This window comes from Aotus nancymaae, unplaced genomic scaffold (assembly GCF_030222135.1).
Source record: "Aotus nancymaae isolate 86718 unplaced genomic scaffold, 86718_ANA_hifiasm-v0.15.2.pri h1tg000010l, whole genome shotgun sequence".
Taxonomy (NCBI): Eukaryota; Metazoa; Chordata; class Mammalia; order Primates; family Aotidae; genus Aotus; species Aotus nancymaae.
The window spans coordinates 79,010,467-79,028,110 of NW_026988421.1; the positions used below are offsets into that span (position 1 = coordinate 79,010,467).

Sequence of the window (17,644 nt, forward strand, 5' to 3'; positions counted from 1 at the left end):
CTTTGAATTCTTTTGGGATATATACCTAGGAGTAGCTTGCTGGGTCATATGGTAATTTTTTGTTGAACTTGTTGAGGAGCAGCCAAGCTGTTTTCCACAGCAGCTGCACCATTTTACATTCCTGCCAGCCAACAGTCACCTTTAAACATGAAAGGTTTTAAATGACATTTCCCCCAATTTTCTAAGTAAAACATATGAATTATAGAACCATTGGAGGGTATAGGAAAATAAAGGAAAACCTACTAATAATCCTGACTGCTTAAAGGTAATAACTGTTAACATTCTATCATATTTATTTATTTGTATTAAAGAATTGAGACAGGGTCTCACTATGTTGCCCAGGCTGGTCTCAAACCCCTGGACTCAAACTGTCCTCTCACCTCAGCCTCCTGAGTAGCTGGGATTACATGTATGTGCCACCATGCCTGGGCTTCTAAGATAATTTCTTTATGTCTGTTTTCTACATTTGTTTTCTTGCACATAGTGGATTTCAAATTTTATATCACAATTCTGTGGGCTGATTTTAACACTTAATGTTCTAGCATTGGGTTGAGCATGGTGGCTCACGCCTGTAATGCCAGCACTTTGGGAGGCCAAGGAGGGGTGTATCATTTGAGGTCAGGAGTTCAAGACTAGCTTTGGGAACATGGTGAGACCCCCATCTCTACTAAAAATATAAAAATTACCCGGGTGTAGTGACACGCATCTGTAATTCCAGCTACTAAGGAGGCTGAAGCAGGAGAATCACTTACACCTGGGAGATGGAGGCTGCAGTGAACTGAGATCTCACCACTGCACTCCAGCCTAAGTGACAGAGTGAGACTCCATTTCAAAAAATTAAAAATAAATACATAAATAAATATTCTAGCATTAGTACCATCTCATCTCATTGGAACTCTTCAAAATATTTGTATGTACTGCAGCTCAATTAGAGGTGGTGTCTGATTTTTATCAGCTTCTCCCGGGGCTCCATGACACTGGTCTGGAGTGACTCTTTGCTCCGGTTAGTTGAGAGAGCTCCTTTGCCAACAGGCCTCTGAGTCAGGGTTGGGACAACTGTTCCCTTTCCACATTCTAGCAACAATATGCTGGCCGCTTCCTGAACAGGGAGGGTGGGAGGAGCCAGCCTGAACAAGCTGCCTAGCTCCACAGTAGCCAGACTTGCCCCTGGCCTGTCAGCACCTACTGCTGACCTTCTGTGCCTGCAGGATGGAATCTAGGGGTAGGCTGTGTGACTCTATGGTACAGACTGGTCCATGTTCCTGGAGGTCACACTCTGGGGCTTCCAGCCAAGGGGTACCCTTAAGTTGGTGAGGGCACTCCAGCCAGCTGGAGCATGGGTGGCTTACTGAACAGAGCGGGTGGCACTGGGGAGGAGGTTCTGGTGGTCCTTTCTCCTCCAACAGGCTCTGGTTTTGTCTCAATGATAGTGTTTCTACACCTGTGGGTTATGACAGACACAACTGCCAGAAAATCTTCAACAAGGAGACCTGCAAGATAACTGTGGTGGAGAAGAAGGACCCAAATAGGACCTGTGGTGTCAGTGGATGGATATCGTAATGTGCTTCTAGTAGGCACAGGGATCCCAGGCCAGGCCTCCTTCTCCTCTGGCCTCTAATAGTCTGTTATGGTGTAGCCCTGCCTATCAGTAAAAGATTTTTGACCAAACACTTGAATATGTGTGTACTTTTAATTTGTAACTTCTGTATACATTGATTTAATACACATTATAAAGCATGCAAAACATTTAAAAAGGGAGACAAAAATACATTTGAATGGCCGAGCACAGTGGCTCATGCCTATAATCCCAGCACTCTGGGAGGCTGAGGTGGGTGGATCACTTGAAGTCAGGAGTTTGAGACCAGCCTGGCCAACATGGTGAAACCGGGCATGGTGGCAGGCACCTGTAGTCCCAGCTACTCTGGGGCTGAGGCAGGAAAATCACTTGAACCTGGGAGACAGAGCTTGCAGTAAGTTCAGATCACACCACTGCACTCCAGCCTGGGTGACAGAGTGAGACACCATCTCAAAAAAAAAAAAAAAAAAAAAAAAATCCAACCCCAAACAAAATAAAACAAAATACCTATGAATAAAAGCTCTATTTTTCCTAAACTCTGTAATAGGTCATTGTGTGTCCCTTACTCGGGGGACCACTGTCACTCTTGCTGTTTGTGATGTCTGTACTCTGCTGCCCATGTCCTGCTGGCTGGTAAACAATAAAAAAAATGTGTGTCTTCAAGCTGAAATTAGATCCCTTCTTTTCTTTAAGGTATTCCTGTTTATCCCTCCTTCCTCTTCATCAGGAAGGGTCTTCTATGATATGTCCCCTACCTTCCTCTGTGTTTGCTTGAGGTGAAAGCAGGTTGGAACAAGACAGCCTGAACAAGTGCCCCCAAGGCCACATGCAGCCCGAGGGGAATTCAAGGCCGGGGCTCTGCCTTGCTGATGGAGAGTGGCCTGGGAGCAAGGCCTCAGTATCAGTTATCTCTTGATATACACAGAGCACCCAAAACTTAATGGCTTAAAACAATGACAACATCAATTCTCTTTTGACCGTTTCTGTGTTAGGGAACATTTGTTCACTCAACAGGTCTGTACTGAGCATCTAGGCCAGGCAGTGCTCTGGACCTGGGGATACAGCAGTGAACCAGAGAGATCTCAGGAGAGAACCCTGCTCTCCTGGGGCTTGGAGTCAGCTGTGTGTAAGTGATAGATCAGAAATGGGCAAACAGTCATCTGTTGAACAATCAGTGGTCAACTGATAAACAGCTTTATTTTCCCTTGTCCTTCATCTGTTTAAACATGCTATGTGGGCCATTTGAGCAATCTAGACAGGTCACTTAGCTTTCTTGGTCACCTTCAGATAATTTAAAATGGTGGTCTGAGTTACATTTTGAGTTATATGAAGTCTCATTTCAGGGGCGTATCTGAATTGAGAGGGAATGGGGGACAGGAGAATTAAGGGCTCCTTCTGCCTGAGGTCATGTTCTAGGCTGACTTCCTCCTGGGACTTTTGTGGGCCTCTCTCTACACAGCTCCCCTTCCACTCACAGCCTATGATTGTTATCCTAGCTTCTGCATCAGAATCTACTCTCCTGTTGTTTTATAATGAGGTTGCTTTGCCCCTTGTTGGAGTCACTCGGGTGGGATCCATAAAAACCTGCTATGAACTTCTCCTTTGCTGGGCAATGTGGGGAAGCAGTTGCCAACCAAGTATGGAGGACCTCTGTCAAAACTGAGACAGAAAGAAGTACTATTTTAACATCTGGTCACAAGTAAATAATGTGGGTTATAATTTGGGCTGTAGGCTGTATGTGGTGACTCACGCTTGTAATCCCAGGTGAGGTAAGAGGATTGCTTGTGCCCAGTTTGAGAGCAGTCTGGGCAACACAGCAAGACCTCTCTCCACACAAAAAAATTTTTAAACCGTGCATCATGGCACACGTCTGTATGTAATCCCAGCTACTCAGCAGGTTGAGGTAGGAGAATCACTTGAACCCAGGAGGCAGAGGTTGCCACCAGCTGAAATTGTGCCACTGCAGCCTGGGCAACAGGGCCAGACACTGTCTCAAAGAAAAAAGAAAAGTAAAGAAAGAAAAAAAGCATCTGGGCTCTGACTATTAATTTACTCAACCTTTTTTTTCCTTTTTTTGAGACTGAGTCTTGCTCTGTCGCCCAGGCTGGAGTGCAGTGGCATGATCTCGACTCACTGCAACCTCCGCCTACCAGGTTCAAGCGATTCCCCTGCCTCAGCCTCCTGAGTAGCTGGGACTACAGGCGCGCGCCACCACTCCAGCTAATTTTTTGTATTTTTAGTAGGGTCGGGTTTCACCGTGTTAGCCAGGATGGTCTAGATCTCTTGACTTCGTGATCCACCTGCCTCGGCCTCCCAAAGTTTTGGGATTACAGGCGTGATTCCCCCGCAGCCGGCCTATTTACTTAATCTTCAGAAAAAAAAAAAATGTGGCAAAGGTGTAATCATACGTCATATGCCCTGTTGTGTCTTATGATAATCACTTCTGTATCTAAATAATAAATATTTTGTGAGGACATCTGAATCACTTGGGATGGTCCTCGGCACAGAATCTGCCTTCGAAAAAAATGTTTGCTTCATTTAATTTGATTTAGTCACGGAGGGCGAAAGGACACTATGCAAGGGTAGGAGTGAGTGTGTGCCTGTGCTCTGCGCCTTCTACAGGGCAGTCAAGGGCTTCTGGCGGAACACAGCTGAGATCTCGCGAGACTGTCAGACGGATGGCGTCAGCCGCCGCGTTCAGCCAGAATGCTCCTTTTGACAACTACTAAAAACAAGGGACATTGAAAATCACTAACAAAGTTCATCAAAAGAGTGGCAGTGAGCTAATGGTGTGGTGGCTCACCTTGTAATCCCAGCACTTTGGGAGGCTGAGGTTGGGGTGATCGCTAGAGGCCAGGAGCTGGAGACCAGTCTAGACAACATAGCAAGACCCCCATCTCTACTAAGATGAAATAAATCAGGTGTGGTGGAGCCCGCCTATAGTCCCAGCTACTCAGGTGGCTGAGGTAGGAAGATCACCTGAGCCCCGGAGGATGCAGTGAGCTAAGATCGAGCCACCTGCACTCCAGCCTGGGCGACAGGGCAAAACCCTGTCTCAAAGTCCTCTTTGGTTGTCAATCTACAGAGATCAGAGAGCAAAGATTAGATAACCAGCCACCACCCTTATTCAAAAATCCTGTTCATTTAGGACTCTGGAATTACAGCTCTGAGGGAGCTTCCTGGGCCCCCGACATGAAGAATCTCACTAAAGGATATCCACATACTGGCTTGTCTCCCACTCCACTTAGTCCAGGTCCCAACAAGAATTGCCTGCCTAGTGCCCGAGCAATCCCTCAGCGTGGCGGAAACGGATCTCCCCTCTGGATGGAGCTGAGCGGCACTGCCAGAAACCCCAACGAAGGGAACGCCGCGTCTGGGCCGCAGTCCGCGTCCGCCCCCTCCCCGGTGGCCGGGGGCTGCCAGGCTGGCATTCTACAGGCGTTCCCGTGTTCCGACGGCCCGGGTGCAGGGGCAGTCGCGGCCCCATCCTCCGGCGAGCAGGCCGAGCGTCACCCCTGCTGCCCTCGCGTCCCGGGGCCCGCCTCTCACGCCCGCGTCGGCCGCCAGCGACCAGCTCTGGCTGCTCCTGCGGATCTCCAGCGACCACGGCTCCTCCACACGGGCTTGGACGCCGGCGCCCGCTCCTGGTCGGGGGTCATCCGGTTCATCTGCAGCGAACAAAACGAGGAGACAGGCTGAGCCTGAGGGCAGCAGGGACGGCGGCCCTCGCCCAGGCCGTTTCCTTTGTGGCCAAGCCTGCCGCCCTCACCATCCCAGCCTCCCGGCTCGGTGGGCTCCGAGGCCACCCCCGCGCGCCAGGACCGCACAGCCCCGGAAGCGCAGCGCAGCGGCCCCGGGCGCCACCGCCTCAAGTGACCTGGTGTCAGGTGACAGCGCCCCGCGTCATCAGACCTGCGCTGCTGCGGGGAGGAAGCTACGGACGGGAACTAGACTGGAGTTTGGTGTTCTCGGCTGGGTTGGGGCGGGGGAAGCTGCCCGAGCCGGGCCGACGCCAGGGATCGCTGCCGAGGCCGGTTGGCCGGGTGGCCCTGCCGCCCAAGACCCGAGGCAGCGGCGGTGTAACGGCACTGGCCGTCAGTCCGGCAAGTCTAGAGTGTGGGGACCTCCAGCAGCCAGTGGAGCCACAAGCCTAGGAGCTTTTCGACGTCGGCGCTGTGGGCGGAGGAAAAGGCCTGCTTTGCTGCCTCTTCTCGTGCAGCAAAATCCGCTGCTGTGGAGCAGGCAGGCGGGCGCTCAGTGGATAGAGAATCCCTGATCTGCCTGGGCATCACCTTGCTCTTGTGACCTGCTCGGCTGCCACTGTGTAGGGGCTGCTTAAAGTCCTCTGCACTCTCACCATTGCCTTCAAATTCAAGGCCAAGCTCCTCATTATGACAGGCATAAAACTCTCTCATTCGTCTCCCTTGCACAGGGGGAGGGGAAGGGCACGCTCCCCACACCCTCACACGCCTCTGGGCAAGCCCGCACAACCCAGCACGCCCTTGCACACTCCTACATGACGGGCACGCTCCCCGACACCTCCACACACCCCTGGGCACGCCCGCACACCCCGGCACGCCAAAACTGGAAGCATTCCCTTTGAAATCTGGCACTAGACAAGGATGCCCTCTCTCACCATTCCTATTCAATATAGTACTGGAAGTTCTAGCCAGAAAAATCAGGCAAGAAAAAGAAATAAAAGGTATTCAACTAGGAAAGGAGGAAGTCAAATTGTCTCTATTTGCAGACGACATGATTGTATATCTAGAAGACCCCATCATCTCAGCTCAAAATCTCCTGAAACTGATAAGCAACTTCAGCAAAGTTTCAGGATACAAAATCAATGTGCAAAAATCACAAGCATTCCTACACACCAATAACAGACTTAAAGAGAGCCACATCAAGAACGAACTGCCATTCACAATTGCTACAAAGAGAATAAAATACTTAGGAAAACAACTAACTAGGAACATAAAGGACATCTTCAAGGAGAACTACAAACCACTGCTCAATGAAATAAGAGAGGACACAAACAGATGGGGAAACATTCCATGTTCATGGTTAGGAAGAATCAATATTGTGAAAATGGCCATACTGCCCAAAGTAATTTACAGATTCAACGCTATCCCCATCAAGCTACCAATGACCTTCTTCACAGAACTCGAAAAAACCACCTTAAACTTCATATGGAACCAAAAGAGAGCCCGCATAGCCAAGTCAATTCTAACGAAAAAGAACAAAGTGGGAGGCATCACACTACCGGACTTCAAACTATACTACAAGGCTACAGTAATCAAAACAGCATGGTACTGGTAAGAAAACAGAGATATAGACCAATGGAACAAAACAGAGGCCTCGGAGACAACACAACATATCTACAACTATCCGATCTTTGACAAACCTGACAAAAACAAGCAATGGGGAAAGGATTCCCTGTTTAATAAATGGTGTTGGGAAAACTGGCTAGCCATGTGCAGAAAGCAGAAACTGGATCACTTCCTGACACCTTACACTAAAATTAACTCCAGATGGATTAAAGACTTAAACATAAGACCTAACACCATAAAAACCCTAGAAGAAAATCTAGTCAAAACCATTCAGGACATAGGCATAGGCAAGGACTTCATGACCAAAACACCAAAAGCATTGGCAACAAAAGCCAAAGTAGACAAATGGGACCTAATCAAACTCCACAGCTTCTGCACGGCAAAAGAAAGTCATTAGAGTGAATCGGCAACCAACAGAATGGCAAAAAATTTTTTGCAATCTACCCATCTGACAAAGGGCTGACATCCAGAATTTACAAAGAACTAAAACAGATTTACAAGAAAAAAATAAACAAGCCCATTCAAAAGTGGGTGAAGGATATGAACAGATACTTTACAAAAGAAGACATACATGAGGCCAACAAACATATGAAAAAATGCTCACCATCACTGGTCATTAGAGAAATGCAAATCAAAACTACATTGAGATATCATCTCACGCCAGTTAGAATGGCGATCATTAAAAAATCTGGAGACAACAGATGCTGGAGAGGATGTGGAGAAATAGGAACACTTTTACACTGTTGGTGGGAGTGTAAATTAGTTCACCCATTGTGGAAGACAGTGTAGAGATTCCTCAAGGATGTAGAAATAGAAATTCCATTTGACCCAGCAATCCCATTACAGGGTATATATCCAAAGGATTATAAATCATTCTACTATAGGGACACATGCACACGAATGTTCAATGCAGCACAGTTTACAATAGCAAAGACCTGGAACCAACCCAGATGCCCATTGGTGATAGATGGACAGGGAAAATGTGGCACATATACACCATGGAATATTATGCAACCATCAAAAATGATGAGTTCGTGTCCTTTGTAGGGACATGGATGAACCTGGAAACCATCATTCTCAGCAAACTGACACAAGAACAGAAAATCAAACACTGCATGTTCTCAGTCATAGATGGGTGTTGAACAATCAGAACACATGGACACAGGGAGGGGAGCACTACACACTGGGGTCTGTTGGGGGGACATGGGGAGTGACGGCGGGGGTGGGGAGTTGGGGAGAGATAGTATGGGGAGAAATGCCAGATATAGGTGAAGGGGAGGAAGGCAGCAAATCACACTGCCACGTGTGTACCTATGCAACAATTTTGCATGTTCTTCACAAGTACCACAAAACCTAAAATACAATAAAAAAAAAAAAGAAAGAAAAAAAAGGAAAGAAAAATAGAGCACCAGAGACTGACACTAAAGTCATGAAGATGTGTGGTCTTATAGTCAAAGACTTCAAAACATGTATTTTAAGAAAACTCCAAAGAATATATCAGTAAAACATAGAGAAACAATTCGAGATAAAAAAAAAATTTTTTTTTGAAAGAAGACGTTATTTAAATTTTAATAAGGATTGCATTAAATGTGTAGACAATTTTGATAGTTTAGACATATTAACAATATGGTCATCTGATCTATGAACATTAGATTCTCTAAGAATATAGAAAATAATAGCAATTTTCATATTCCTACACAACAATAAACACAGAATACTTCTGTGACAGATGTTTGTGGCTTTTTCCACACATCAGAAGCAAGGGATTCTGCAGGGGCTTCTCCAGCAAACAGCAGCAGGTGTCCTCTAATTCACCTGAATTCAGACCCTTCCTGGAGATAAAATCAGATCCACAAGTTAAGGTCTCCAGCCCACGTGATACCCCTCACCCCCACTTCTGATGCCAGTTACAAATCTGGACCTCTGCAAATTCTGACTGAGCAGCTCTACCTTGGAGTTACTATGACCACCACCTTAGGTTCAATTAATTTGCTATAGAGGCTCATAGAACTCAAGTAAACACATTACTTATTACTGATTACAGGTAAATACTTTACTGATTTACTTGTTTACCCATTAACTATAAAGAATATTACAAAAAATGCAGATGAACAGGCAGATGGAAGAGCTATACAGGAAAAATATGTGGTAAAGAGCATGGAGCTTCTGTGGTCTCTCTGGATGCACCACCCTCTAGAAACCTCCAAGTGATCCTATCATTAGCCATTGGTGAGAGATTCAGTCCCTATCTGCACAAGAAGGTTTGGGGTAGGGATGAACATTCCAACCTTCTAATTGTAGGGTAGGTTCACCTGGCAACCATGCCAATCAATGGTTGGTGGCAACCCCAAACTAATGGTCATCTCATTATTATACAAAAAAAAAAAAAAAAAAACTCATCACTTTGTAGATTTTGAATATTTTAAGAGCTCTAATTTAAGACACAGGAACAAAGCAAAGTAGCTATTTCTCAATAGCACAGAAATATTTTTATTTCTATAGCTAATGTATTTCTGCTTTTAATCGTGGGATATTTGGGTTTTCACTAGTCTCAAAACCTCAATTAAAATGTAAACTCTAGGGTTCAACTAAAAAGCAAGACTCAATTATATGCTGCCTATAAGAAATGCACTTTACATGTAAAGATACTAATTGATTAAAAAGTTGAATAGGACTAATGTCAACACTTGACAGAAGAAAGCTGAGTAGGAGTGGCTGTATAATACCAAAGTAGACTTTACAACAAAAAATAGTCCCCACTTATAAACAAGGTCATATCTCCATGAAAAAATGTTCAATTAGTAAAGAAGACACAAATATGCTAAATGTTTATGTCCTGAATAACATAACAGCTTTAAAATATATGAGGCAAAATGGATAGAGCTTCAGAAAGAAACAGAAAATTTCAAAGTAACCTGAAGTTTCAATAACATTTACTCAATAAGTGATAGAACAAGGAGGCAGAAATCAATGAGAATAGAGTAGAATTGAACAACAACATGCGTTGCAAGTACCCATGGAGCACTTAGCAACACAGACCACATTCTAGGCCATACAATATCTCTCAATGGAAAAATTAAGTGAAAGGGTTTAGGTATGTGCCGTGACCACAAAACCATCAAATTGGAAGTTAATAGCAAAAACAGCTCTAGGAAGTACTCAAACATTTCGAAACTAAGTAACACAAATCTAAATAACCCCGAATGAAATAAGTAATAAAAAAATAGAAAATACTTTGAACTGAATAAAAATAAAAGTACAACATATCAAAAATTGTTGAATGTCCCTACAACTATGCTTAAACACACAATTTCAGCACTTAGCATCTATATTAGATGAGTCTCACATCAATTATTTTGACTTCTATTTTAAGAAATTAGAAAAAAGAAGAGAACATTAAACCCAAAGGATGCAGATGAAAGAAAATAATAAATATCTCCTGTGGTCTGATTATTTGGGTCTCTCCAAAATTTGTATGCTGAAACCAAATCACACAGGTGATGTAATTAGGAGGTAAAGGTTTTTGAAAGTAATTAAGTCATGGGGACTAAGTCCTTATGAATTGATTAATATCTTTATATATGAGACCTCAGAAAGCCTGTTCACCCCTTCTGCCATGTTAGCACACAATTAAATATAATTTATCTATGAATCATGGAGTGGTCCCTCAACACACATCAAACCTAATAACACCTTGATATTGAACTTTGTAACTTCCAGAACTGTGAAAAACCAATTTATTTGTTTATAAGCTACCCAGGCTATGATATATTTTTAAACAATGGGCCTAAAGGACCAAGGCATCAAAAATAAAAGCAGTAAAACATTAAAACGGTATTGGAAGTCAGTAACACCAAACACTTTGAGATCAATAAAAGCAATAAAGCTCTATCTTGCTAGGCTGCCCAGGAAAAAGAGAAAATACAAATTACTAATTACAAATTACTTCAGAAATGAGTAATGTGACATTATTGCAGATTGTACAGATGCTACAAAAAGGCAATATTATAGAACTTATGTTAATAAACATGACAAATAAAATTCACAAATTCCTTGAAAAATGAAAATTATCAAAACTCAATCAAGAATAAATAACCTGCTTTACCCTATACCTATAAAATAAAAGAGAGTCATCGGAAAACCTTTCTACAAGGAGAACTCCCGGTCCAGCCAGATAGACTGGTGAATTCTATCAAACATTTTAGAAAGAAATGGTAATATCCTACACAACTACAATTCTTACCCCTTCCCCCAAATAAAAAGAAAACCTATATCCCAACCAATTCTATATTGTTAGCATTACCCTGAACCACAACTCAACAATAATATTACAAACAAAAAACTCCCTCATAAGCATGGACATAAAAATTCAACCAATTTGTGAAGCAACTGAGATGTCCTCCAATAGGTAAACGGATAAAATGTGCTACAGGCATATAATGCATTGTTACTTAGTGCTAAAAGGAAATGAGTGATTAAGTCATTAAAAGACATGAGGAAAACTTAAATGTATGTTACCAAGTGAAAGACGCCAATCTGAAAAGGCTACTTACCATATGATTTTAAGTACATGACATTCTGAAAAGGCAATAGTATGAATACAGTAAAAGAGATCAGTGGCTGCCAAACATCTGGGAAGGGCAGGAAAAGGGTACATAGGCAGAACACAGAAGATTTTTAAAGTAGTGGAAATCTATGATATTATAATAATGGACACATGTTATTACACTTTTATACAGACTGATAAAATGTACATCAACAAGAGTGATGTAAACTATGGCTTTGCATGATTATGCTTTTCCAATGTAGGTTCCTTCATTGTAATAAGTGTACCACTCTGGTGAGGAATATTCATAAAGAGGAAGACTATACCTGTGTGAGGGCAGGGTATATGGAAAATCTCTGTATCTTTCCATCAATTTTGCTGTGAATATAAAACTGCGGTAAAAATGTCTGAAAAATAAATTTGAAATGAAACTTTAACAAACTAAACCCAATGACATAATAAAATGTTAATACATCATAAACAAAGAATTCATCCCAGAAATGGAGGGTTTGCTTAATATTTAAATATTACTTATCTCTAGCTTAATTAACAAAATAAGAGAAGATCCATAGGATCATCCCAACAGTTAAAGGCATTTCATGCAATTCAATTTGAATTTCTTATTATTTTAAAATTTTATTTGATTTTACTTTTATTTTTTATTTTATTTAATTATACTTTCAGTTCCGAGGTACCTGTGCAGAATGTACAGGTATGTTACAAGTATACATGTACCATGGTGGTTTGCTGTAACCACCAACCCATCATCTACATTAGGTATTTCTCCTAATGCTATTCCTCCCCTAATCCCCCACCCCCCAATAGGCTCCAGTGTATGATGTTCCCCTCCCTGTGTCTATGTGTTCTCATTGTTCAACTCCCAGTTATGAGGGAGAACATGTGGTGTTTGGTTTTCTCTTCTTGTGTCAGTTTGCTGAGAATGATGGTTTCCAGCTTCATCCATGTCCCTGCAAAGGAAATGAACTTATTTTTTATGACTGCACAGTATTCCATGGTGCATATGGGCCACATTTTCTTTATCCAGTTTATCATTGATGAATATTTGGGTTGGTTCCAAGTCTCTGTTATTGTGAATAGTGCCACAATAAACATACATGTGCATGTGTCTTTATAGTACAATGATTTATAATGCTTTGGGTATATAGCCAGTAATAAGATTGCTGAGTCAAATGGTATTTCTAGTTCTAGATCCTTGAGGAATCACCACACTGTCTTCCACAATGGTTGAAGTTGTTTAAACTCCTACCAACAGCGTAAAAGCATTCCTATTTCTCCACATCCTCTCCAGCATCTGTTGTTTCCTGAATTTTTAAATTATACTTTAAGTTCTGGAGTACAAATGCAGAATGTGCAGGTTGGTTACATAGATATACACGTGCCATGGTGGTTTGCTGCATTCATCACCCCATCATCTACATTAGGTATTTATTCTAATGCTATCCCTCCCCTATCCCTCCACCTCCTGCTATACCTCCCCTACTCCCCACTCCCCGAGAGGCCACAGTGTGTGATGTTTCCCTCCCTGTGTCCATGTGTTCTCATTGTTCAACACCCACTAATGAATGAGAACATACAGTGTTTGGTTTTCTGTTCTTGCATCAATTTGCTGAGAATGATGGTTTACAGCTTTATCCATGTCCCTGCAAAGGACATGAACTCATCCTTTTTTATGGCTGCATAGTATTCCATGGTGTATATGTACCACCCTTTCTTTATCCAGTCTGTCACTGATGAAAATTTGGGTGGGTTCCAAGTCTTTGCTATTGTGAACAGTGACACAATAAACATAGGTTTGCATATGTCTTTATAACAGAATGATTTATAATCCTTTGGGCATATACCCAGTAACGAGATTGCTGGGTCAAATGGTTTTTCTATTTCTAGATCCTTAAGGAATTGTCACACTTTCTTCCAAATTAGTTAAACTAATTTACACTCCCACCAGCAGTGTAAAAGCATTCCTATTTCTCCACATCCTCTCCAGCATCTGTTGCCTACTGATTTTTTTAATGGTTGCAATTCTAACTGGCATGAGATGGTATCTCAATATGGTTTTGATTTGCGTTTTTCTAATGACCAGTGATGATGTACTTTTTCCATATTTTTGTGGACTGCATAAATGTCTTCTTTGGAGAAGTGTCTGTTCATATCCTTTGCCCACTTTTTGATGGGATTTTTTCTTGTAAATTTGTTTAAGTTTTTTGTAGATTCTGGATATTAACCCTTTGACAGATGGGTAGATTGCAAATACTTTTTCCCATTCTGTTGGTTGCCAGTTCACTCTAATAATAGCTTCTTTTGCTGTGCAGAAGCTCTTTAGTTTAATTAGATCCCATTTGTCTATTTTGGTTTATGCTGCCATTGGTTTTGGTGTTTTTGTCATGAAGTCCTTGCCCATGTCTATGTCCTGAATGGTATTGCCTAGGTTTTCTTCTAGGGTTTTTATGGTGTTAGGTTTTATGTTTAAATATTTAATCCATCTGGAGTTAATTTTTGTATTAAGGCGTAAGAAAGGGTGCCAGATATAGGTGACGGGGAGGAAGGCAGCAAATCACACTGCCATGTGTGTACCTATGCAACAATCTTTCATGTTCTTCATATGTACCTCAAAACCTAAAATGCAATAAAAAAAGGGATCCAGTTTCAGTTTTCTGCATATGGATAGCCTGTTTTCCCAACACCATTTATTAAATAGGGAATCCTTTCCCCATTGCTTATCCTTGTCAGATTTGTCAAAGATCAGATGGTTGTAGATATGTGGCATTATTTCTGATGCCTCTGTTCTGTTCCACTGGTCTATATCTCTGTTTTGTTACCAGTACTATGCTGTTTTAATTACTATAGCTTTGTAATATAGTTTTAACTTGTGTCTCTGTCAGGTTTTGGTATCAGAATTATATTGGTCTCATAAAATGAGTTACAGAGGATATCCTTAATTATAATAACATATGTTTATTTGAACACTATTTTATAATATCAAGTGTTTTAAACCTTTAATCTGTTTGGTAGCCTTCCCCAAATCAAACTTCAGTTTCAAGGTTGTCTCTTTTGATGTCTCTATTTTGGATGCTACAGAAGACCTCTGGAACATCCAGAAGATAGGTAAAAAGGATTATTTGACATGTTTACTTACCTGGGATAGAAACAATGTTTAATCTTTTTCAGGACATATTTTAGTGAATAATATTAATATAGCTACCAAAATCATATGGAATATTTCGAATTCTAATGTCTGAGTGTGTGCTATGAGTCATAATTTAGGTTATTATGTTAAGCTATTGTAAAACACAGAAATAACCAAATTCATTTCTGAATTGTGTTTTTTGACTACAACTACCCTGGACATTTTGTCATTCACAGACATTTGCTGTTTTGTCTTGATCCTCTTGAAAAGATGGTTTACAATCAGCTATTGCACTTTAACAGGTGTTCATAAATGCAGGTTTCTTATATCTTTAGAGACTGTGACATTGAAATAAAAATGTACAGGACCCATTAAGAGCTGAAATGCTCATGAATATCAAGCAGAATAAGAGTTAACTGAAAGGATTGAACTAATAGAAAATTGAAGTAATCCTTTTTATCTTTTTGCTTAAACCATTGCTGAACCTTGTTTTGTTTTTCAGAGACAAATTTTTTTTCAAGCTATCTACAGCTTTTAACAATTGAGTATACTCCTGTGAACAAAATTTAGAGTACATTTGTTTCTCTCTGCCTGATTTCTTGAGAATTCAGATTGACCTCACATTGCTGTGCTGGTAGCTAGAATTTCAAGCCAGTGGATCTTAGCTTGCTGTGCTCCATGAGGGTGGGACCTACTGAGTCAGACCACTTGGCTCCCTGTCTTCAGCCCTCCTTCCAGGGAGTGAAGGGTTCTGTCTTGCAGGCATTCCAGGTGTGCCTGGGGTGTGAAAGAAAAAAAAGCTCCTGCCATTAGCTCCATGTCTGCCCAAATGGCTGCTTAGTTTTGTTCTTGAAACCCAGGGCCCTGATGGCATAATCACTGGAGGGAATCTCCTAATATGCTGGTTGTGAAGACCATGGGAAAACCATAGTATCTAGGCTGAAATGCATCATTCTTCTTGGTACAGTCTCTCATGGCTTCCCTGGCTTGGGGAGATAAATCCTTGGACCCTTTCTGCTTCCTGCGGGAGGCGATTCCCCACTTTGCTTTGGCTTGCTCTTTGTGGGCTTCACCCACTTTCCAGCCAGTCCCAATAAGATGAACCGGGTACCTCAGTTGGAAATGCATAAATCACCCACCTTCTCCATCGATCTGACTGGGAACTGCAAACCGGATCTGTTCTTATTCAGCCATTTTGAAATGTGAGAATTTCCCATAGATTTTTTTTTTAAAAGAAAAAGGGAAAAATGTGAAAGGAAAATAAATCTTTAGCTCAAAATTATTGAGCTAAAGAAAAAAGTCAAGCTGGAAACTGGTTAGGGCAAACCTGCCTTCAATTCTATTCAGAGTCATCGTGTGCTGAGGTAAATTCATATCTGACTGCCTCATTTGGAAAGACCAATCAGAAAATTGAATGCAACTGTTTCTCTCGTCTACCTATAACTTTGAAGCCTCCTCTCCAAGTTTTCCCATTTTCACCTTGAGTTATCCCATCATTTCAGACTAAACCAATGTACATCTTACACACATATTAATTATGTCTTATATCACCCTAAAATGTATAAAACAAAGCTGTGCCCTTGCCACCTTGGCCACAAGTCATTTGGATCACCTGGGGATGTGTCACAGGTGTGCATCCTCAATCTTGGCAAAGTAAACTTTCTAAATTAACTGATTACTGTCTCAGATTTTGGGAGTTCGCAAACTATACTCCGAGGTTATAGTAAGCAAACACCATAGTTCTGATACAGAAATCATAACACAAAACCAATGGAACAGGTTAGAGAAAGTTGCAGGCTGCACTCTTACAACCATCTGATCTTTGACAAAGTCTATAATTAGAAGCAATGGGGAATGGATTCCCTAGTCAATGAATGGTACTAGGATAACTGGTTAGCTATATTCAGAAGAGTGAAATTGTACAACTTCCTTCTAACATATTTTTAAAAAATCAACTTAAGATGGATTAAAGACCTAAATGTAAAACTTAAAACTATAATAACCGTAGACAAAAGTCCAGAATATAGTATTCTGGACATAGGCTGTAGCAAAGGTTTTATGATCAAATGTCACATGTTCTCACATTTCTCAGATCTAAAAATCAAAACAATTAAATTCATGGATATAGACAGTGGAAGGATGGTTACCAGAGGCTGGGAAGGGTAGTGAAAGACTGAGTGGCAAGTGGGAATTATTAGTGGATACAGAAAAATAGAAATAATAAAACCCTGGTGACCATAGTCAGTAATAATATTTGCAAATAACATAAAGAGTGTAATTGGAATGTGTTTAACTAAAAGAATGACTGAGGGGATGGATACCCCATTCCCTATGACGTGCTTTTTTCCTATTGCATGCCTCCGTATCAAAACATCATGTATGACATAAATACTATGTACCCACTAAATTAAAAATAAAATATAAAAAATAACCATCTTCTTTGTAGTAAACATTAGCGTTCCAAATATAAGGCTGGAGATCCCCATGAAACAACATACACTCTTTTGCCTTGAAGAGTTCTCTCTTTTCTCTATACATAGGTATTTGGAGAAGCTGACATTCTGGAACACTGACTTCCAACACAGCAAGAGGGATAGCCACACATATAAAATATGAGGACAGCAGGACTCACCAGTACATTCTGTTGAAGAAGTGAGCAAGCCAAATTAAAGTTATTTTTTAAATTAATTTTAGCTACCGAAAGGTCTATAGGACATCATCAGAGTTTCTGTAGGACCTAAGGCTTAGAATGTGAACTTCAATGTGATTGTGATCATTATGGAATAATTGCTGTAAAAACCCAGGTTGGTGTTGGCCACATGACTACAACACTCAGATGGGGAGAATTAAAAAGTGTTTGACAAGTTCCTCTAACGGTGGCAGTAAACTTAGTGCCTTTCAGTGTTCTCCTTTTTGCTACACACTCACAGACAGCGAGAGACACCTGGCACTCGCACATCACTTCCTTAGCAATCAAGATCAGCATCCCACCCAGAATGAATTCTGGCTGTGGGATAATATGGCATACACAGAGAGATGTTTGGCATTTA

At 41.6% G+C, this 17,644-nt stretch overlaps 1 protein-coding gene and 1 pseudogene across 1 annotated transcript in view; both read right to left on the reverse strand.

Annotated features, from left to right (window-relative positions):
* LOC105731025 (synaptotagmin-15B-like) overlaps nucleotides 1–17,644 on the reverse strand; it is a 195,247-nt pseudogene that overhangs the window by 38,567 nt on the left and 139,036 nt on the right.
* Nucleotides 5,122–17,644, reverse strand: part of LOC135273973 (uncharacterized) — a 43,550-nt gene continuing 31,027 nt past the window's right edge. The window contains exon 5 of the mRNA XM_064373722.1: nucleotides 5,122–5,244. Within this exon, the coding sequence (XP_064229792.1) occupies nucleotides 5,122–5,244 (123 nt within the window). The remainder of the gene's footprint in view (nucleotides 5,245–17,644) is intronic.